The sequence below is a fragment of the Pristiophorus japonicus genome, chromosome 2 (genome assembly GCF_044704955.1).
Source record: "Pristiophorus japonicus isolate sPriJap1 chromosome 2, sPriJap1.hap1, whole genome shotgun sequence".
Classification (NCBI taxonomy): Eukaryota; Metazoa; Chordata; class Chondrichthyes; family Pristiophoridae; genus Pristiophorus; species Pristiophorus japonicus.
In genome coordinates, this window is record NC_091978.1 from 212489067 (window position 1) to 212513553 (window position 24487).

A 24487-nucleotide genomic window follows, 5' to 3' on the forward strand; every position below is an offset into this window, starting at 1 on the left:
GGTTCGCAAACCGGAGGCTTTCGGAATCGCGTAGAAGGAGACGCGAATTTAGGCTTTTGACCGAGGACTTTTATAAAGAGGGGTCCTTACCTCAGTATGTAGGTCCTATGTCCAAAATTCAGTTTCTTTCCTCAGCAATCCTGTTCGTGACGCCAAAATTGTTAAACCTCTTAATTTCCAATGAAATACAAACTCCGATTGTAGTTTTAATGTAACTTTATTCTGGCAGCAGTAACAAGCTTCTGGCTTTAAGCCAGGCCTTTGTCCTTCTGAGACCACATGGCCAAAATGGCTGTACTTATACCTGGTTCAATTTACAGAAAATAACTCGTCTTCTTTGACCTTATTGGCTCAATTGATAGTCTTTTAACCTTTAATTGGCTCACTACCCAAGGTCCTAAAATGTCAAGTTGATTGATGAGTTAATGCAATGTAGTCTGTGTTCTTTCAAAAACTGCAGTCAGGCTGCAGAGCTTGAATTCTCTATCAGGCATTAAACTGTACTGTTCAACATTCTGTTCTCTTTGTTAATCGCTGTGCTACAATTTTAGAACATGGTCAGTGTGGAGTCTACTATCCCTCCCAGATCTCTCTCAGCCTTTCTCAAGTTAGTTTAACACCATTTATTATGTATCCCATCTTTTCTTCCAAAGTAAAAACCTTGCACTTAGATATATTGAATTCCATCGAACTTGCAAGTATGCTCTACGTCCTAGTGTAATTCCTTGGCTACCCGACTATTCTCTTTGTTCCATGCCTGCCACATCGCCTAGATTAGTATGATTTGTGAAACTTACCACACTACATTGAATATTTTGAATCCAGGTTATTTATGTAGATCAGAAACTGTAGGACCCCAGCACTGATCCCTGGGGCACTCCACTCAGTATATCTCCCAGACCAGCATCATCCTTATTATCTGCTGTTTTCTCTCTTTTAAACAATTCTGTATTCACCTATGTTGACTGTTGCCTTCAGCTTGTGTTGTACCCTTTCACGTCAAACTTTATTGAAGACTTGAGTTTGTGTGAAAGTGTCATCCACATCATTGCAAAGACTCTAGGAAACAATCCTTACTTAAAACATAAAATGTGGCTGTAAGCATGATTAACAATAAAAAAAAAAGACAAAATGGACCAACTCTTCCAAGATAGTAATGGGAGAAATTAATCCTTATTTTCTATAACTGCATCCAATATCAGGAAATAGATATTCTAACAGTGGACATCTTCAGGATACAATTGAATCTACATGATAATCCGGGGTGGAGCCCTGGCCCAATTCTCACCTTAGTGCTAACTCAGCATAGATCGGGGATCAAACATGGTACCACCAGCTTTGTATGACATCATTACATTATGATTTTACCATTAGCAAGCTATTGGGAAAATGTATTCAAGGTTTAAATAGCAACGTTTTCGCAAACCAAGTACCAAGACAAATATTTTATGCTAAAGAAACACTTTTCGTACAATGGAGCCATTATGATGCAACATAAAATGAAGGTACAAGCTGCAAATGGATTCATATTTAAAAATATAAGTACAATTCACATATGTATAAACAAGTCCAACAATGTATAACTTCTATTTTAAATTTGACAAGTAGATTCTGTTTCCATTATAGCAACACCCGATGAGAAGTTTCTGTATAAAAATACAAATATGCATAAAAATATAAAATCATAACTATAAAGTCATGATGCAAAAATTCACAAGACATTAAAATAGAATCTCAAATGGATAAGGGCATATAAAAAAAACTAATGGAATACTGTATTTTATGGCACGAGGTGTAGGATATAAAAGCTGAAATGCAATGGTGACTATATAAAATCATAGTTTTGCTGCCATTGGGAGTGCTGTCTGCACAACCTTCTGACTCCGAGACAAGAGTGCTACCACTGTGACACCTAATGCACACCAGTGCATGTTGGTACTGGATTCAAGACTAAATAAACAATGAGTACAGTTTAGATGTGTGTGCAATACAATAATCCAGTGCAGCTAGCAGCCATATAAAGAGGAGTGCTCCAGTATTGAACACTGCATCCATTATGCAGAACTAGTCACTGGAAAATTGAGGTGCAAGTTATCTTTTGTTAGAACCTGAAAGGAATTATCTAGCCTAGTTAACAGCCCAGTGCAGCAGAGCTGGTCTCCAGTCGTCTTGGTTAATCCTTACCACAGGACCAGGACCTAGCTCTGTCAAGCCCGTGTGGTGGCTGGTGTGCAACGGCCACCACATGTTAATAAAATTCACACACAGGCTTCTTCCACCCTTCAACATGTAGTTCGGGACCTGGAATATTAGGTCCTTCATTGAAACAGCTGTGAACTCATCCCTTTTTGACGTGGAAGCAAGTCATCCTTGATACGAGGGACCGCCTATGATGATGATGATGTGCGCAGTCTTGGGTTGCACACTGCAGGAAGGATGTTGACCAATAGAAAGGGTGCTGTGAAAATAGGAAACTGTCTGGTCTGAGGAGATTTATAAATGAAGGCTTGAAAAATTGAGGTCATTTTCATTAGAGCAGAGGAGATTAAAGGATGATTTGATAGAGGTGTTTAAAATTAGAGAAGGGATGGCAAAGAGTAGATAGGAACACTATTTGCAATGATTAAGGAGTCTTGAATGGAGGGACATAGATATAAAGCAAGAGACTTAGGACAGAGAGCAGGAAAAACTTTTTTTTTAACGTAGAGGGTTGGGAGGCTGTGGAATGCACTAACAGAGTTAATGATTGAAGCAGACACCATGTCAATATTTAAGAACCGGGTTCGATATTTGTTCAAAGGGAAGGAGGAAAAAAGGGATATGGGAATAGAGCAGGCACATGGGATTAGGATCATTGCTCAAGTGGAGGATAAACACCAACATGGTCCAGTTGGGCGGAATGGCCGGTTTCTGAGTAGTAATTTCTATCTATCTATGCGCTGTGATGTTTTTCTACTTTAAAGGCGCTATATAAATTTGTGTTGTTGTTATACAATGTAAATAAACGCTTGCAAAGTTCACATCATTAAATCCATTTCTTCTCCTAGGAAACGATTGTGTTCTGTACAATATTAAGATGATAATCCTCAGAAAGGATCGGCATCAGTTCCATCATTTTTATTATGAAAGTCATTTGAATAACAAATAAATTGATACAATTGTACACTTTTACAAAATATAATCTCACATGTAAAATGCCATTTCTGTAATATTCAATATACAAAGAATCATTTTACAATTATTGTTCTCGAGTGAAAAGTCAAACCTTAAAAATTACAATCACACCATGTATATTAAAGTAAATAGTATTTACTGTGATAAATAAACTGTTTAAAACACTGCAGCCCAGAGTTTCTGCATGATTTCTGCTCAGATAATAATGGAATCTGGGCGGAATGAAATAGGACAAGAGATCGCAGAATTTTAAGTGTATGCGAGTTACCCCCATAAATCACTGAAGTTTCCACGATCTTTTACGCTGGTTCAAAAGTCCATTTATCTGAATCAGTCCCTACCCACAAAATTGACCATGCCCCCAGAGCGGGATGGAGTGTTTCTGCCAATTGTGCTAGTTTGGGGAGGTCCACAGTTTCTCGGGCGCCAGGCACCCATGGTGACATTAATCCATCATTAATGACCTGTAGCAGTGACCAGCTGTCAACTGAAGCCTCACTCAAGTCCGATTCCCATTCTGATGCTGCAATTACTTGAAATTTGGTTTAAATGAGTTCAAATTCAGTCAACTGATCTGTCCTTGGTATGAAGACCTGTGAACAGCAGTCAATTGAAACCATGATTGGCCTATTTCTTCAGCTGCTGCAATTACTTGAACACATTTTCAGTTTAAATGATACTAAATTCAATCATTTTCAAGCCCCATCGGTCATGTCCCAGTCAATAATCGATTACCATCGATAATGCTGCTTGAATGTGCTGATTCTACGGAGATTTTAAGTTCGGGCTTATGTTAATGAGTTTGAGTGTCAATTTGGGCGTAACTCCAAAACGGGTGCAGTGTCCAGAGTATATCATCGATTGCACCCTCACAGAAACTCCAAGCCTGTGATTTGCTCAGTAACATTTGAGATCTATTTCAAAAGCAGTGAATATTAGAAACACCCAGATCAGTCAGCAGTTTCCAGAATTTTGCTTTTTAGTTTCGGCTTTCCAGCATTTACAGAGTTTTGCTGTTTATTTGAGATCTGTTTTATCAAATAGTTTTCCTATTTGAATATAGGAAGAAAAAGAAAAATATCATATATTTTTAAATTGAGGAAGCAGGATGAAGTGTCCATAGTGCAGAACATCACCACAATGAACACAAGGCGAGAGAAAAATGAAATAAATCAGAAAACAGTGATAAGGTGATGCCAAGTTATAGTTTTAACATTTTTAAAACTGTAAGAGAAAGGAACGATAAAAGAAAGTGCCATAGTTTTGAGCATCAGGGTCACAAAGTTAACTGTGATTGTAAAAACAACCTGTCTTGTAAAAGTATAAAATTATCAAAAAAACTGAATTGGAACCTGAATCGCAGACAGTGCTGCACCAGGGATACCACTTTCAATGCATGCCTTGCTGCAGTAACAAGCTGCAAACAGCTGCGGAAATGACATTGTTTCCTGGGCAGCGGAGTACTGATCCAAAGTACATGCTTTCATGTCTGTCATAGGTGCCCAGTCAGAACCACGAGGCTGCAAGTGGCATGTCATCACGTGTCATATGTGACAGGTTCACAGATCTGAGAAGGAATTCGGACTGGCTGCATTACGAGGAATGGCTCACCAGTTTATAAATACAAAATTTTTTTTAAAATATTGTACATGGAGGTGCAAGAAATATGTATTTACAAAAGAAAGGTATAGAATGTCTTTTGAATAAAACTGAAATAAGTCTGTTAAAATACAGGCAGTATTACATTGTGTTCCACTTGACATTAGGTCTAATCTGCTTCAGGTTGAAAGCAAATAAAACCACTGTTGGTTTCTGTACTTAGTGTCAAGACACAATAACCTCTCACATAGACAGGACCAGACACACAAAGAGGCATTTTCTGCTGATATCAAGATGGCAAGGATTACAACTCTTTGCTTCTGTTATCTGTTGTGGATCAAGGATGCCACATAAATCCAAACAGACAATACATTGTTGGGATACGGGTGGATATACACAAGCCCCAGTGGCAAGACTCCGGAGGAAGAAAATCAGATCCAAAGGCGACTTCCCAGCTTCGGTGGCAGAACCCGGGGAGAAGAGGATCACTGCAGCCGACATCGTGGATGGAGGAAAGATGGCGCCCAAACCACGAGGTGATGCGCTGAAGAAAAAGATGGCGGCAGCCAGACCTCGAGGTGCAGCACTGATGGAGCAACACGTGGCACCAAACGGAGAAGAGGATTGAGGTACAGATAGCAAGGCTCTCTTAAAGGAGGCCGGCAACCCACCACACTTAAAAGGAAAGTTTCACATTCTCAATCAATGTAAAAGCAACTGTGAGATAGATGTAAAATGTGCAATTGATGATCAGAGTTGTGTACACGCAATAAGAAAGAAAAGGCGCATGATCACGATCGGAGCTACAGGTTATTTACAATGAGTAATGAAATGTTGTGCGATGTAGGATTTCAACTGCATTCAGTCAATGCAGCGGCTACCCAACGCTGTAGCCTGTGTCCCTGGGACCAGAGTAATGAACCATGGAGTGTGGCCACAAGCAGCCAATACATACAAGCTGCAGAGCAAGCGATCTCAAGAGGGCAATGGCACTGGTATCGATACCCTGCCCCTGATCGGCTCCTACTCTCCTAATGGCATCAACCACCAGGAGTTTGAAAGAGCAAACTGTGCTAAGGCGCAGCCCCCAGACCCTATCGCCACCAAGGCCATACCCAGGAACGAAGGGTCACCCGCAACACTTCCCCCAATGGGACCGGGACAAGCCAGGATCCCAAACCAAATAACGCCCAGGCAAGTGAGTCAGCAGATCCCTGTGCACTGCTAGATGATTGCTTCTCAGGGAGCAGCAGTGACCCAGGGCGTAAGGAAAGGACAGGGAGGTCACAGGCATCTGTGAACCTGCCCGACGCTAGGAACAACGGCAAAAGCCCCGAGAGCAGGCAACTTGAGCCAACCGGGTTCCCACTGCCAGCACTGGGCACCGCGCTGCCACCAGACTACTCGGACACCATCCAGCAGTTCTGGCACTAGTTTGTCCTCACGCACCGGTGCTGACACCAGCACCGATTCCAAGTATGTATCAAGAATGTATCTCACCAGTCACATGTGCTTGCCTCACAACTGTACCACAGATGCAATGATGTAAATGCAAAATGTTTTTCTGAACTTGAATGCACATGAATGCAATGAGCCACTGACATAATCTATATGTGGGGGGGAGAAATGGAGTGGTCATGGACATACAAACAGAAACCACCAGCACTCCACTGCCAACAAAACACCATCCACTCACCCAAGATAGAAACGACCCACCAAGGGTCAACCAGATAGAGCTAAGCCCAGAGCACAGTCAATGTAGAGGTGATTTGCACTAAAGGCTTGGGGGAGAGTGATGTCATGTATCCTACATGGTTACTGCTTGTACTATTACAAGGTGTGCCACCAGAGGGCACCGCAGTGGGAGACTTGCAGGTTACCTGTACAGGTGTGCCTGGCCTAGTATAAAAGGCAGGCCACCAGGTGCGATCCTCACTCTGGAGTTATCAATAAAGGACTGTCACTACTGTTCAAGTGCAACACATTGCCTCGTGGAGTCATTATCAGAGCATCCAAAGACATAACACCCAGGTGGGAAGAGGAAATGTTTCAAGGATACTCTCAAAGTCTCCTTGATAAAGTGCAACATCCCCATCGACACCTGGGAATCCCTAGCCAAAGACCACCCTAAATGGAGGAAGAGCATCTGGGAGGGCGCTGAGCACCTCAAGTCTCGTCGCCGAGAGCATGCGGAAAACAAGCGTAGGCAGCGGAAGGAGCGTGCGGCAAACCAGGCTCCCCACCCACCCTTTCCTTCAACGATTGTCCCACCTGTGACCGAGACTGTAATTCCCGTATTGGACTGTACAGTCACCTGAGAACCCACTTTGAGGGTGGAAGCAAGTCTTCTTCGATTTCAAGGAACTGCCTATGAGTATGAGTCATGGCTGAACAGCTAGCATTGTGTGCAAGGTGTGTGATGTGGGTGTGAGGCTTGCAACAGTGGTAAGTGAGGGGGAGGTGAAGCTGTAATTGTGAAGTATGAGTCATGATTGATAGAAGGTGAGCGATGAGGGTGTGATACATTGAGAAGTGTGTGAGGCTAATGGTGCAGTTGGTGAGATAGAGCATTTGAAGATGCATCAATGACCTTGACCACTCGTGTGAGGTCATTAAACTTCTTTCGGCACTGGATCCATGTCCTGGAGTAAAGACAGGTGGCACTGATAGCTTCTGCGATCTCTTCCCACTGCCTTCGAACAGTGTGTATGGAAGGCCTCCTGACCCCCTGTGGGTAGAGGACCTGCACACCCCTGCACCAAGGCCTCCAGTGCTGCATCAGAGAATCAAGGTGCCTTTTCTCTGCTTTGTTGAGACATTGCTAAGTTCCAGTTGTAGTCCGAATGAGATTCTTCTCTCACAAAGCACCTCCCCTTTAAGAAGTGCAGACAGCCTTTCACTCTGCAAGCAACCTTTAAATAGAGGGAAGAATCCACATGTTATTGGGCCCACTGTTGAGCGCTGAGCCAAGCAGCAACACATTTAACACTGATCTCAGTGCTGCAATCATGTTAATGAGCAGGCAACATGAATTTGCATGCTGCCTGCACTACTTTCAACGGGCATGGACAGGTCATGCATTGTAATCCCTGTGCCCATTTTTGGGCCTTATCCAATTTAACCCCCCAGAACTGCACTGAGTAATCATGGTCTAACCATGGTTCTGTATAAATTTACCATTACCTCCCTGCTTTTGATTTCTATTCCTCCATTCCTCCATTCCAACAGTAACTACACTCCAAAAGTATTTAATTGGCTGTAAAGCACTTTGAGATGTCCGGTGGTTGTGAAAGTTGCTAAATAGATCAAATTTTTCTTTCTTTCCAGAAATGAACTCCAGTAGCAGGACATTTGGAAAAGCAAAATTCGGTCAGGCAGAGCAAGCATGGATTTATGAAGGGCAAGTCATGTTTGACAAATTTGCTGGAATTCTTTGAGGATGCACTGAATAGGGTAGATAAAGGGGAACCAGTGGATGTGGTGTATTTGGACTTCCAGAAGGCATTTGACAAGGCACCACATAAAAGGTTACTGCACAAGATAAAAGTTCATGGGGTTGGGGGTAATATATTAGCATGGATAGAGGATTGGCTAACTAACAGAAAACAGAGAGTATGGATAAATGGTTCATTCTCGGGTTGGCAATCAGTAACTAGTGAGGTGCCGCAGGAATCCATGCTGGGACCCCAACTATTTACAATCTATATTAACGACTTGAAGGAAGGGATTGAGTGTAACGTAGCCAAGTTTGCCGACGATACAAAGATGGGAGGAAAAGCAATGCGTGAGGAGGACACACTAAATCTGCAAAAGGACATAGAAAGGCTAAGTGAGTGGGCAAAAATTTGGCAGATTGAGTATAATGTTGGAAAGTGTGAGGTCATGCACTTTAGCAGAAAAAAATCCAAGAGCAAATTATTATTTAAATGGAGAAAGATTGTAAAGTGCTGCAGTACAGCGGGACCTGGGGGTACTTGTGCATGAAACACAAAAGGTTAGTATGCAGGTACAGCAAGTGATCAGGAAGGCCAATGGAATCTTGGCCTTTATTGCAAAAGCAATGGAGTATAAAAGCAGGAAAGTCTTGCTGCAGCTGTACAGGGTATTGGTGAGGCCACACCTGGAATACTGCATGCAGTTTTGGTTTCCATATTTACGAAAGGATATACTTGCTTTGGAGGCAGATGACAGAAAGTTCACAAGGTTGATTGCAGAGATGAGGGGGTTGACTTATGAGGAAAGGTTGAGTAGGTTGGGCCTCTACTCATTAGAATTCAGAAGAATGAGAGGTGAGCTTATTGAAACGTATAAGATTATGAGGGGGCTTGACAAGGTGGATGCAGAGAGGATGTTTCCACTGATAGGGGAGACTAGAACTAGAGGACATGATCTTAGAATAAGGGGTCGCCCATTTAAAAATGAAATGAGGAGAAATTTCTTCTCCCAGAGGGTTATAAATCTATGGAATTCGCTGCTCAGAAAGCTGCGGAAGCTGGGACATTGAAAAAAATTTAAGACAGAAATTGACAGTTTCTTAAATAATAAGGGAATAAGGGGTTATGGAGAGCGGGCAAGGAAGTGGACCTGAGTCCATGATCGGATCAGCCATGATCGTATTAAATGGCGGAGCAGGCTCGAGGGGCCATATGGCCTTCTCCTGCTCCTATTTTTTATGTTCTTATGTTCTTATTTTGTTTGAATGCTTCATGATAATTATTCTTTTCAACTTGATTTCCTACTTTTAGTGTTCGAAGTGTCTGTCTTCACAGATTTCTTTTCTCCCCGAACTCATTTATGTTTCTTACCTTCCAATGAATAAGTGGCCTCCTTATTCCTCCTACAAAAATGAACCATCTCACACTTGTTATATTGAATTTACTTTTGCCATTTATCCTCCCATGCTTGGAAGCCTGTTTTACCATCCTGAAACTACCAGGATGGTAGAAGGCAAACTAGATGAACCATAATCTATTTTTGTCTAGCAATTCTTATGCTTTTCTGTATTTTGGTGCAGTCCTGCAGATTATTAGCAATATCCCCCAATTTGGTATCAACTTTAAATTTTGATGCACTACCTCCTACTTTTGAGTTCAAATCATTTGTGTGTACCGTAAACAAAAGTGGTCTCAGTATGGATCCCTGCGGGATACAACTTCCCACTTTCTGCCAGACTGAGAAACTTCCCTTATCTCCTCTCCTCGGTTTTTTGTTTTGCAGCCATCTTTCATTCCATGGTGCTACATGCCCACTGATTCCACACACTCTGATCTTTGTCATGAGTTTCACGTGGCACCTTATCGAAGGCCTGCTGAAAGTCCATATATACCACATCCACTGCATTGACTTTGTCTACACTTTCTGTTATTTCTTCAAAGTATAAAATAATGTTGGTTAAACATGACCTTCCTTTTCGAAATTCACATTGACATTTTTTTATTATATTCATCTTCTCAAGATCCCATCCCATTTTGTTATCTGCTTAAATTTTTATAAATGGTTACTTGTGCCTTTGCCATCTCTCTCCAATTTAGTTTTTGATTATCCGCAGGTGCAATCCATTTGGACCTGGGGATTTGTCCTCCTTAAGTTTGGTTAGTTTGTCTAGTGTCTCCTTTCTTTCTATCTTAACTGTTGTGATGTCTCTCTTGACTTCTTCTACTGTTGTTATTTCCTCTTTGGTAGCCTCTCCAGTGAAAACTGAAGCAATGCATCCATTCATTATTCCTACTATTTCAGTATCATCTCCTGTGAGTTTATCTTGTTTATCTGTTAGTGACCCTATCCCTATCTTAACATGCCTATAGAAACTTTACTATTTCTTTTTATATTATTTGATATTTTAAATTCATATTTTGTCTCCTTACTTCTTGTCTTGTTAAACTCTTTTCTAAGCTCATCATATTCCCTTGTGACATCCTCTCCTTTGTTCTTTATGTACATTGCATATGCCTTTTGTTTTAGATTCAATTTTATTCTCACCGCTTTATTTGTTCATGGCATCTCATTCTTGGTTACTTTGTTCTTATTCTTTAGTGGAATATATTTCTCCTTAATGCTATTATCTCCCCATTAAATACTGGTCACTGCTGTTCTCTTGAGCACAAAATCTAGACTGATACTCCAAATCAATACTGCCAGAGGTACACTCTTTTGGATGAGGTGTTCAACCAAGTCTGCCCTCCTCGGTGGATATGAAAGATCGCATGGCACTATTCAAAGAAAAGCAGGGGAGTTCACCCTGGTATTCTGGCCAATATTTATTCCTCAAACCATCACTAAACATATTATTTGCTCATTTATTTCAATGCAGTTTGTGGCACCTTGCTGTGTACACATTGGCTGCTGTGTTTACTACAGTGAGTGCACTTCAGGAGTACTTCATTGGCTGAAAAGTGCTTTGGGGAGTCCTGAGATTATGAACGGTGCTATATAAATATAATTTCTTTCTTTGTCAATTTTTTCTCCAGTTTACTTCCCTTAGCTCCATCCACATTCCCTCAAAGTTCTCTTTTCTTCAATCTATTAATTTAGTCTTTGTACTATCTTTATCTCTCTCAATCATTATCTTTAAACTTACATTGTGATCACTGCTCCCTAGATGTTCTCTAAATCTTACTGCTATTATCTGCTCTAATTCATTTCCCATTACTAAGTCTAGCAGTACTTCACTTTTGTTGGGCCTATTATATAGTGGGTCAGAAAGGAGTCTTGTACACACGGTAAAAACTCCATCTGTTTCTCCCCTTTCACTCCCTCTAACGATCAGTTTATTTTTGGGTAGTTGAAATCTCCCATGATTATGATTCTGTTATATGCATATATTTCATATATTTGCCTACATACTTCTCCCTCCATTTTCTTTCCACTATTTTGTGATCTGTAGTATACCCATAATAGTGTGACCGATCACTTCCTATCCTTTGCCTCAATCATTTGGTTTGGGTTTCGAGCACTGTTCGTTATGTCCTTTCTTACTTTTGCCTTTATGATATTTCTGATAAAATCAGCTGCCCTACCACCTCAACTTCCTTCCCTATCCATTTCTAAATACATTATATGCTGCAATATTTAACTGCCTGTATTAAAATAGGGCAAGCAGGAATTTGATACAATCCAATTGGAAAATATACCAAAGCGATTCCTAACTTAACTATTAAATTCAAATTGCTTAGACTGGGGATAACTAAATAATACCATGTTGTTGTGTTTGGTTAAAAATATATATTTCTGTTGACAAGTATTAGAGACAGCACATCTTTACCTATCAGGTCCATCGATATTGTTCATGACCCAAATCTGTATTTCAGAGATATTGCTTTTTCTCAAATTCGGAAGCTCATGTTTAGCAAAAAACCTGAAGAGAGAAAAACATTAAAAATATATATACTTTTCAGTGTAGCTTGTATATTTTGACCTATTTTGTTTAACCTGGCGCTGGTGTTATCTGCATCAGCACCACACTGACGAGACTAACACCCAGTCCAGCAAGCTTGTCATGTGTAACTCCACATTCAACACTGGGACTCAAAACATTGTATATAGATCGGGAGGAGGGGTGGTGGTGGGTGGGAGGGCGGGATGCGGGGGGCGGGGGGAAGGGGCAGGTGTTGCTTCAAGTTTGCTCAACTTCCAAATGAAATACCTGTCTTATCAAAGGAAGTCACATTTTACTGGTTGCAACCACTGTATGAATGCTGCTGAAGGAATACAAGGACTAACAGGTGCTGCTAAAGTGTAGGCAACATTTTGCAGCAATTTAGAAACTTTCTCCAGGTTTGTATACCCTTTGATCTGAGGAAGGCCAGATGCAAAGACTATACCACCAACCTCTTCACTCTCCAAGTGGGTGACCATCCAGCATATCTGGCAGAAATGAGGTGAAATAGTGAAAGATTGTTTCCACTGGTGGGTGAATAGGGAACGAGGGGATTGAGACCAGAGATTCTTACTGGAAGAACCAAGGGGAAAGGGACGAGGAAGGTTCTTGAACTGTTGTCTAATAGACCATGAGATCCTTCATCAAAAGTGAATGGGCTAATATTTGAAAAGGTGGAATATAAAAAGAACTGGGGGCAACAGGGTTACAGGAGAGCGTGCCAGCACCAGCACAAGGGGCCGAATGGCCTGTGCTGTAATTTCATTCTATTAATATTCTCCTTATTGAGTCCGAGCAGACAGTGGTTCAGAAATGTTGGTGCTAAGCTGAGTTTAGCAGACTGTCCCCTGTGAGAAGAGCCCCAAGCACCGAGCATGCTGCCCTTTGTGTCGTCCCTTGCTTTGGTTTAGGTCAGTGCCACGCAGTTGTGACGTGTGAAATCCAAGTACAAATCGGCTTTGACTGAGATTCCCAGTTCAGATTTGTCACCTTCGCACAGAACCTGAATCCAAACCAGAGATCAAGAAAATAGGGAGCGAGATGTAGTGCTAGAATTTCCAGTGCTTCACCGCCCGGTTTCTCGGCGGTATTGGTTGTTTTTGGATGAGAACCGGGTCGGCAAAAAATTCCCCAGCTGAGTTGTGCCAGCAGTTTGAGAGGCAGCACTGGGGAGCGGACTGTGGGTGTGCACCGTTCATAGATCGCCACGGCGTGATTTTTGGCTCAGTGGTGACCCATAACTAAGTATAAAAATAATCTCCCACGAGAATCAGTGGAGCTGGGCGGTAGGTGAGCAACCCTGCAAGAAAAAGGTAAGTAATTGTTTTTTTTTACTAATTATTTTTAAATTCTCTTGTAGTGATTTAAGTGAAAATGGTCCTGAGAATGTTTTTTTGATTTTTTATTTTGTTTTTTGAAAAAATATTTTTTGTATTTTTCTCCTCCCCAACCGTAGCCTCGGTGTAAATTTTTAGTAAATTTATTCATTATAGCCCATTTTTTTTTTACGAATCACCAAATCGGCCCAAGGTTCCATTTTTCGGCGAGAATCGAGATGCAAATCCCATTTTTTTTGCGGGGCAGATTTTTTTCTTTTTTGGGGGGAGTTTTTCGCCGGCGATAATTTTGCGAATCTTAGCGATATTTTGGGTGGCAATCGGGCGCTGGTGGATTGTTTGGAAATTCTAACTCTAAGCCTTTTAAAAGCAGCATTGACTGGGTAGCCTAAACATACCTTGTGCATTGCAGGGTGATTCTAGTTGTATTTTCAGGGTGAATATCAGTAAGTTATAGGATTACTCCTAGTTAAAGATAGGATATCAGGACATTACACCCATTAATAACAGATACATATAGATTATCAGTGAGTTATTGTATTACTGTTGGTTATGAAGGATATCGCAGTGTTACCAGTATTACTATTCAATTATCAGTGCCATTTCAGTGAGTTACCATTAGTTACTGGTGGAATTTATGTTCCTCCCATCTCTGGTTTCCCCTTTGTAAATCACTTCCTCGCCTTTGGTTTTCCCCCTTCCGAGCCCTTGGTTTCCCCTCTTTGCCTGCTCATGGGTGGCTGCCTGGTACTTGGAACTTCTCATACAACATCTGCTGGTGTGAAACCATAAGCACAGATACTCAACTACAGGGGACCCAACCTTTAGAAGTGAAATATAATACATTTGTACGTGTCACGTGATCAGAACTTCACTTGATGAAACCTCCAGGAATGCTTTCAACCCTAGTAGTAGACTGGGGGTTGGGGTGACCGGGGCGAAGGTGGGATGGAGAGAAGGGGACTCGTAGATGGGGTGAGTATGGTGCAGTATTTCCTGCCAAGCTGGGAGCAGCAGTAATGCTGTGAGTGGGAGCCCACTCATCAGACATGGATGGATTTCGGAACAGTACTTTGCCACCCTGTGGGAGGACAACACAGGCTGATCTGACAATGCAGTTAGAAAACCTAATTGCCTGCTCCCTGGGCAGTCGGCCCTAGATTCAAACAGTACTCAATCCCTGTGGATTGACTGTTGTTTGAATTCTGCTTCGTAGGACACACATAAAGCCCAGTTTGGCATATATGCCTGCTCTTTGCAGACATACATACAATTGGCCATATCTGATGGGATTTCTGGATGAGCCTATGAACCCCTCTAGGAACTCCTTACACTTAACTCCATCGGAAATTATGTGTACCAATGAAGGCATTAAAACCCAAATAGACAGGTTCTGCCCTAATTTCGGGACCCTCAGGTACTGGGATACCTGACCTCACCCCAAAGGAACAGAAGTGCTAAGCTGATACATTTAACTTGTTCAATGGGCAGTTCAAAATAAGATCAATTTTCACAGAACTTTCTGACAGACTTGTGACACCCTTTCAATTACCCATTTTTTGGAAAAGCTCCATCAGAAACTGAGCTGTTCAGCATCACTCTCACTATGCCCACTGCCTCCTTTGCATACTGAAAAGAAATGGCAAATTTAGGAAATGTATTTAGTGAAGAGTAAATGAAGACATTTTCAGAATTTTCGGAACTTATATTGGTAGCTATAATTCAATGTTTTATCGTTTATAATTATATTAAATTATGAATGAGGCTCGTGATAAGTGTCATTCCAAACATATAAATTAACATCCCTTCATCTTTGTCATTCAACAAACTGCGCAATAATGAGTTACAAGAACATTTCATGATAACATTTTTGAAATCCCAAATATATTTTAAACTAAACACCAAAAAGATTGGGTCATAATTTGCGGTCAGTGGTGAAGTTAAGGCGCTCGCCGCTGACCTCAAAGAAAGCTGCCCACAGATATCTCACAATCTCTGTGGTGAGAAGTTTATTTTCTTGATGTGCAATTGATTGTAGCGCCATGTATTAGGAATCCCCAGTGAAGAGCTGCAGTGATGTCAGCAAGCTGTCTAAGCAGCCAATCACATTAAAGAATTCTAACATAATAGCAAACCAGGAAATGAAAAGCACTGAATTATTTGCACTTTTAAAACATATTACAAAGCTCAAATATCATGAAAAAACTTTTTAAAAAATTACATTTTTAAAATTGTAATTTTTATCATAATGGAAAAATTTGACAATCCATAAGTATAAACATTATTTTTTAGGGCCACAACTGAAATGTAATATTCAATACGCTGTTAAAACCCCAGTTACACCTATTGCAATCAGGCTTAACATTTAATAACAGCGATATTAGCGCAGAAAAGCTTAAGTTTTGTCAGTTCTACTGATTGCCGGCTATGGCGGAAGGGTGGGGGGGAAAGAGTGGGACGGAGTGGAGATCCACAGTGCAGCCTGTGTCAGAGCAGTGAATAACTGACCACAACTTCAGGATTTCCGAGATTAGATGCGCATGTGCTAAATCCTGAAGTTGCGGTCAGTTTCAGAGGAGTAATGACGGCGAATGCAGATAGTTTGCCCTCATTACCCACCGCAAATTCTGGGCCAATGTTTATCCACCATTTATAATCATAATGGGGTGAAATTGATCCAGGTGGGGCACAGAGCAAGCAGAATCGCTTTTGATGCCTGCTGTATGATGCGCCTAATATTAGGTTCTATTGCAGTCAGTGGAAATTAAAATCATGAGGGGCGTATTCACAGGTGACCAAGGCGATAGTGCTTGTTTTCCATTCCCGCCCAGGTTAAATTTCATCCCGATTGACTCAATAATAATTTTGGTATCTTTTTTAATTTCAGTGTCACATAACTTCAATTCATTTGTTTCCAACTTTCCCTCACCACGATGAGAAGAAGTTAGTTAATTTTTTGGAATAATTTGCCATCCAAGATTGTAGAGGGGAAATAATTTAGCGGTCATTAAAATAACAGAGAGCGAAAGAGTCATGGTACCAAAGAGATATCTTCAATGTACCAAATTACCTTTTCTCATCCATGACTTTTCTTATGTTCTTTAATACTATTGAAAACCAGTGACGTTTGACACTGGACCAATCACGTCAGTTTGGACTGCCTGCCAGTTGAGAAGACCTACCTCATGAAATGCTTAAAAAAAATAACTGACAGATCTGCTGATACACCAAATCTTAATTTTTGGTAAAAGATGGGAAAGGCAAGTAACAATTTTAAATATAAAATTACTATAATTCAAAACCAGCAGAATCACTAAAACAAAACAATAGCCTGGAAACGATTATGTAATACACATTTAATTTGACTTTTAAAATGTAGTGCGAAGCTAAATGCAATCTCAACACCAACAATCTTTTTCAGCCCTCGTCTGAAACTTCACTACCTAAACCCCAATACCACGTCCTTTCCTGGCTGCTCCCTTTTGCTAAACTCAGCATTGCACAATCTTGATCCAGAACTAAGCTCTAAGTCTCATCTGGTCTATTGCCAAGACTGTCAATTACCACCTTTTGTTTACTCATTCATGGGATATGGGCGTCACTGTTTTGCCCATCCCTAATTGTTCGAGAACCATAGATTCATAAAATCATAGAAATTTAAGGCGGAGAAGGAAACCATTCGGCTGTGTCTATGCCAGCCGAAAAAGAGCTACCCAGCCTAATCACACTTTCCACCTCTGCAGCCTTGTAGGTTATGGCACTTCAAGTGCGTATTGAAGTACTTCTTAAATGTGATGAGGGTTTCTGCCTCTACCACCCTTTCACGCAATGAGTTCCAGACCCCCCACCATTCTCTGGGTGTAAAAAATTCTCAATTCTCCTCTGCTCCTTCTACCAATTACTTTAAATCTATGCCCCTTTGTTATTGATCTCTCTTCTAAGGGGAATAGGTTGTTCCTATCCACTCTATCTAGGGCCCTCATAATTTAATACACCTCAATTAAATCTCCTCTGTTCCAAAGAAAACAACCTCAGCCTATCCAATCTTTCCTCAAAGCTAAAATTCTCCAGTCCTGGCAACATCCTCGTAAATCGTAATAAAGAAAGTGAGCTGCTTTCGTGAACCTCTGCAGTCTTTGTGGTGAAGGTACTCCCACAGTACTGTTAGGGATTGAGTTCCATGATTTTGACCCAGCGACGATGAAGGAACAGCGAAATATTTCCAAGTCAGGATGGAGCGCAACTTGGTTGGGTACTTGGAGGTGGACATGTTCCCATGCACCTGCTGCCCTTGTCCATCTAGGTGGTAAAGGTTGCGGGTTGGGGAGGTGCTTCGAAGAAGCCTTGGTGAGTTGCTGCAGTGCAACTTGTAGATGGTACACACGCAGACACGGTGTGCCACTGGTGGAGGAAGTGACTGTTTAAGGTGGTGGATGGGGTGCCAATCAAGTGGGCTACATTGTCCTGGATGGTGTCGAGTTTTTTGAGTGTTGCTGGAACTGCACTTATTCAGGCAAGTGGAGAGTATTCCATCACACTCCCGACTTATGCCTTGTAGATGGTGGAAAGGCTGTGGAGGTGAACTATTCGCCGCAGAATACCCAGCTTCTGACCTACTCTATTTATGTGGCTGGTCCAGTTAAGATTCTGGTCAATGGTATCTCTTTCTCTCTCTTTCTGTCCCTTCCTTCCTGTGTCTGTAAAATGAGCTGCTTGGGTCTGTTGTGAAGAAGACTAGGTCTATGTAGTATTACACCTCTGCAATATTGCCTGTCTTCATCCCTATATCACGACCACCAGTTTCATTCATGCATTTCTGACTTCCAGGCTTGCCATCTCTAATGATTTCCTTGATGTCCTCCCAAGCTACACCCTACCCAAATTCCAACTCATCCAGAACTCTGTGACTGCACACTAAATTCTGCTCACCTAACACCACTGCCCTCACTAACCTATACTGGCATCCCAGTACCCAGTGGATTGATTTCAAAATTCCTTTCCTTGTATATAAATCCCTCCAGGGCCTTGCTCACCCTTCCTCTGTAACTTTCCCAGCTCCATGTGGGAGCGCTTTTGAGTTTGGCCTACACATGTGGTTACCTCTCCTCTACCATGATGGCAGATAAAACTTAAGTGGACAAGTGTGAGGTAATACATTTTCAGAGAAGAATACAATGAATGTGAGAACACACACAAAGAAAAGACACTGAATGGTGTGAATGAACAAAGAGTTTCAAATACGTAGGCCTAGAGATTGGTCTTTGGCGATTTTTGAACCTGAAATAGGCAGTGTGTACATTACCAGGGAAGAGGACCTCCTTCTGTGATCTCACTCCCTGGAGCAGGATTTCCAGGGAAGAATTAGAAAACCTGGGCACAGACTTCTGGCACTGAGACTGACTATAAATGCTTGCACCCTCACAGTCAATGTATTGGATGTAACAGCGATAGGCACCTCTCACAACCACCTCATACCCTCCTACAACAACCTTCAACTCTCATGTGTGCAAGGCTCCTTTAAATAGGTAAGATGAAGGCGAGTCATCTGTGATATCATCAGACCTGCTCCAGTTAATTGGCTGGGAAACCTGCATGAATCAGTCAAGTGAGCTAGTTAAGTTAAACACAGAGTGGAGAGCGCACTTATGGAAAGTTCGTGATGGTGACCTGCTACGCAGCCACCCCCGCACCTGAACCCACTCACAGGTAAAACTTCAGCCCAATGAGTAAGATTATGCCTGTTGAAATTATTGGCATAAAAGATACAAGGTCATAAGATTTCTCAGAAAATCTTAGAATTTCACCACTGGCACAGACCGTTGAAATCCAGCGTGAGGCCTTCTCAGTTTACATTTGGACAGCCTAAGTACAATAGATGGGGCATCACACACACACACAATCAGATTCAAAGATGGACAAACATGAGAATCAAATACTTGCATTCGTATATAACAATGATAACAGTTAATAAAATACATGTTCTCAATCACTTGCTGTGATTTACTCCTGAATAGAAGTATTTTTATAATTTGCAACTATAATGGAAGTACTGAATAAAAAAATGATTGAAACATTGAGAAGGTATGGATTTGCATGCCTATATGGTTGCGAGTATAAGAAACAGAAAATTTATCATGCCTTTCCTTTTGAAGGAGACATAGAAAATATTTGTGCGCAACTTCAGTAAGGCATTTTTCGAAAAACAACTTACAGACTCAGATGCTATTTTCCAAAAGGAATTCACTGGGTTATTTTCACATTCAGTTGTTGTGGGACAGGATTGGTAATTGATGCCTGCAAACAATAAGAATACCATCAATAAAAGTTAGAATATTCTAATGGTGACATTGATGTCAGTCTAAATTGACTATAAATGCATGCCGGTTTAGTAGGAGGCAACGTTACAATATTTGTGAGAGTTATTTGTCCACTTACTTTAATGGGGGAGGGATTTTGGTATTCATTGCATATTTTATCGCTAAGACTACAACCCACTTTCAGTATGGAAAATCCTACATATACTTTGTAGCTTGCCACTCTCTTTTCAATTGATGTTTTTGAACCCTTGAGACTTTAGGCAATGAGGTCAAGAAAGAGACTAGCTGGATCCATTGTATTCGGCAATCATTTAGGTAATGGCCAGTCATCTAGGTAACAACCTTGGCTCAGTGGTAGCACTCTTGCAGGCAGAAAGTTGTGGTTGCAAGTCCCATTCCAGAGACTTGAACACATAATGTAGGCTGACACGTGAGTGTAGTACTGAGTGTGTGCTGCATTGTTGGAGGTACTGTCTTTCAGTTGAGGCCTTAAACCAACGTGCTGAGTGATGAAGCAGATTCAACATTGACACAGATCACTGGATGGCCTTGCAAAAGGATATCGTGATGGCCCATTACTCAGTATGGGTAATTGGAATATATTGTGCCTTGAGCATTGTGTCCCAATGAAGAGAGTGTGTGCACTCCATTTGGAGACTCTTAAACGTAGTGATGGGTTTCCATGCACATCAGACTGATCTGGCTGAACAAAGAAAAAGATACTGTAAGGCATGGTTCATTATCAATTTCCTGATGAACGCACATTCACAATACAATTTAGCCCCAAATTATTTCTGGCATGACTTTGTAATGCACTGTAATCTTTACCTGGTATTATTATTAAGAACATTAAACATATGCAATGTTCATGTGTCTCACCTGGAGATTCATTTTGTCCACACCAGTCCAAGTCATCTGCCAAGAAACCAATCAGAGTCTCACCAAGAGGCATCATCCGTCTGGTTTTATCTGAATATCTATGCACAAGAAGCTTGGTATTTTCCCAGAATAATGCCTGTAATTAAGTTTTTTTAAAAGTTAACAGTTGCATCATTTATTCCATATAAATAAGGAAAGTAGGAGAGCCTTTTTGGAGTTATCAAGAAATTGAATGGCTTGGAGAGATGGTGCTCAGTTCATTATGGGCCCAGAGCTACTATAGTAACGTGGACTTGAATGATTCATATCCATTACCACCAGGATGAAAGACTCCCTCTGGCACAAATGTGTTAATACAATGTAGAGATATCCTCTATTTCTAATGAAATTCCAAGCATGTTTTTCTCGAATGCTGTTATGATTTTATTGGAAAGGGCAAAATAAGAGATCATCTCACTAGGTCAACTATGTCACTGACATTTAGTGACCAAAGGCAATATAAATCAATTCGCTCTGGCACATACTACTTGCGGAACAACTATATAATCCTCCGATGAAAGTGTACACATTTCACCATGTCAGAATTTTCCAGGCAGAAACAAAATGGCACAAAATGCGAAATTGTAGTCCTCTTAATGTTTGAAAATAACAGAAGCAAACATTTTTTACACAGTCCACGCCTGAACTACAGCACCAAGGGGTAAGGAGTCAGGACTACACATCTTTTTACATTACACAAAATAGCAAATCCCGATTCAGCTTGAATGATATGATAAAAAAGTGACTCCATGTTATCAATGAAGCTTACCTTATCCTGAGGGATATCATGCAGTGCCAGCCTGATAAAAGCGTCATAGTCAACTGGATTCACATTGCAAGGGTGTTTATAAACAAAGGCATTTCGAAATGTTTCCCAGATTGCTGAGCAGTTCTTTTCTCTAAAATAAAATGACCATTCTCAAATGTATATTTGATATCTACAGTTGATCCTACTCCTGCTCAACAACAGGAAGAAAACCAGCAATCTTACATTGTGTTCAATTGTAACAGATGTTATCATTAGTCAGGTAAATAGTAATAAAGTGGAGAACAAATTACAAACAATAATGCATACACAATAGAGCTCAGCATGTTCATTTTGGTCCAAGGTATCAAAACACAAACCATGAGCCCATCCTTAGCATTTTTTCAGCAAGATCCATTTGTTCCTAAACTGTATAAATACATATTTTACAAAATGAAAACTTGGGTTTATCAGGCATTGCAGCAAATTTATAACCTAGATAGGGTTGGCAACCTTCCCGGATTGTCGTGGAGTTTTAAGGAATTGAAGACGAATTGCTGAGAGCAACTGGGAGAAAAATTATAGCGGCATTTTTTTTAAAAGTGTTTTTTCATTTTCTTTGAACGCTTTTGTTTATTAGTTATAATAACGAAGGGAAAAGGAATGATCCAATCAGGAGCAAAGAGTCTGTTGATTTTCCAATTAGTGTGGGAAGGCGGTGTACTACAAGGATGGACGCGTTCGGTGACCTTGGGCTGTAGTGTGGGGCAGGACAGTTGGAGGTGACAGGCCCAATGATGAAATGTCCAACCAAAGTTAGTAACGCAATGTGCTTGGATTCTAAAATGGAAGCCCAGTTAATGTTAAGATAAAATAGGGATCAGACAAATAAAAGGTATAAAGTTTGAACAACAACTACTTGCATTTATATAGCACTTTTAACATAGTAAAATGTCCCAATGTGCTTCACAAGTGTGATTATCAAACAAGATTTGACACCCAGCCACTTAAGGAGATATTCAGACAGGTGACCAAAAGCTTGGTCCAAGAGGTAGGTTTTTTGGATGGTCTTAGAAACACAGAAACATAGAAAATAGGTGCAGGAGTAGGCCATTCGGCCCTTCTCGCCTGCACGGCCATTCAATGAGTTCATGGCTGAACATGCAACTTCAGTACCCCCTTCCTTCTTTCTCACCATACCCCTTGATCCCCTTAGTAGTAAGGACTACATCTAACTCTTTTTTGAATATATTTAGTGAATTGGCCTCAACAAATTTCTGTGGTAGAGAATTCCACAGGTTCACCACTCTCTGGGTGAAGAAGTTCCTCCTCATCTCGGTCCTAAGTGCTTACCCATTATCCTTAGACTGTGACCCCTGGTTCTGGACTTCCCCAACATTGGGAACATTATTCCTGCACCTAACCTGTATAAATCCATCAGAATTTTAAACGTTTCTATGAGGTCCCCTCTCATTCTTCTGAACTCCAGTGAATACAAGCCCAGTTGATCCAGTCTTTCTTGATAGGTCAGTCCCGCCAGCCCGGGAATCAGTCCGGTGAACATTCGCTGCACTCCCTCAATAGCAAGAATGTCCTTCCTCAGGTTAGGAGACCAAAACTGTACACAATACTCCAGGTGTGGCCTTACCAATGCACTGTACAACTGTAGCAACACCTCCCTGCCCCTGTACTCAAATCCCCTCGCTATGAAGGCCAACATGCCATTTGCTTTCTTAACCGCCTGCTGTACCTGCATGCCAACCTTCAATGACTGATGTACCATGACACCCAGGTCTCGTTGCACCTCCCCTTTTCCTAATCTGTCACCATTCAGATAATAGTCTGTCTCTCTGTTTTTACCACCAAAGTGGATAACCTCACATTTATCCACATTATACTTCATCTGCCATGCATTTGCCCACTCACCTAACCTATCCAAGTCACTCTGCAGCCTCATAGCATCCTCCTCGCAGCTCACACTGCCACCTAACTTAGTGTCATCCGCAAATTTGGAGATACTACATTTAATCCCCTCGTCTAAATCATTAATGTACAGTGTAAACAGCTGGGGCCCCAGCACAGAACCTTGCGGTACCCCACTAGTCACCGCCTGCCATTCTGAAAAGTACCCATTTACTCCTACTTTTTGCTTCCTGTCTGACAACCAGTTCTCAATCCATGTCAGCACACTACCCCCAATCCCATGTGCTTTAACTTTGCACATTAATCTCTTGTGTGGGACCTTGTTGAAAGCCTTCTGAAAGTCCAAATATACCACATCAACTGGTTCTCCCTTGTCCACTCTACTGGAAACATCCTCAAAAAATTCCAGAAGATTTGTCAAGCATGATTTCCCTTTCACAAATCCATGCTGACTTGGACCTATCATGTCACCTCTGTCCAAATGCGCTGCTATGTCATCCTTAATAATTGATTCCATCATCTTACCCACGACCAATGTCAGGCTGACCGGTCTATAATTCCCTGTTTTCTCTCTCCCTCCTTTTTTAAAAAGTGGGGTTACATTGGCTACCCTCCACTCGATAGGAACTGATCCAGAGTCAATGGAATGTTGGAAAATTAGGGGGGAGGCCATCTTAGACTGGGTGTTGTGTAATGAGAGAGGATTAATTCGCAATACCATTGTGCGAGGCCCCTTGGGGAAGAGTGACCATAATATGGTGGAATTCTGCATTAGGATGGAGAATGAAACAGTTAATTCAGAGACCATGGTCCAGAACTTAAAGAAGGGTAACTTTGAAGGTATGAGGCGTGAATTAGCTAGGATTGAGTGGCGAATGATACTTAAGGGGTTGACTGTGGATGGGCAATGGCAGACATTTAGAGACCGCATGGATGAACTACAACAATTGTACATTCCTGTCTGGCGTAAAAATAAAAAAGGGAAGGTGGATGAACCGTGGCTAGCAAGGGAAATCAGGGATAGTATTAAAGCCAAGGAAGTGGCATACAAATTGGCCAGAAATAGCAGTGAACCCGGAGACTGGGAGAAATTTAGAAC

The 24487-nt window shown here is 41.3% G+C and overlaps 1 protein-coding gene across 1 annotated transcript in view; it reads right to left on the reverse strand.

The window, feature by feature from the left end:
- Positions 1–24487, reverse strand: part of LOC139229730 (ADP-ribosyl cyclase/cyclic ADP-ribose hydrolase 2-like) — a 46280-nt gene that overhangs the window by 13952 nt on the left and 7841 nt on the right. Inside the window, exons 2-7 of the mRNA XM_070861279.1 lie at positions 21490–21619; positions 20682–20817; positions 19697–19779; positions 15038–15114; positions 12035–12127; positions 9579–9610 (exon numbers count right to left, since the gene is read on the reverse strand). Of these exons, the coding sequence (XP_070717380.1) occupies positions 9579–9610; positions 12035–12127; positions 15038–15114; positions 19697–19779; positions 20682–20817; positions 21490–21619 (551 nt within the window). The remainder of the gene's footprint in view (positions 1–9578; positions 9611–12034; positions 12128–15037; positions 15115–19696; positions 19780–20681; positions 20818–21489; positions 21620–24487) is intronic.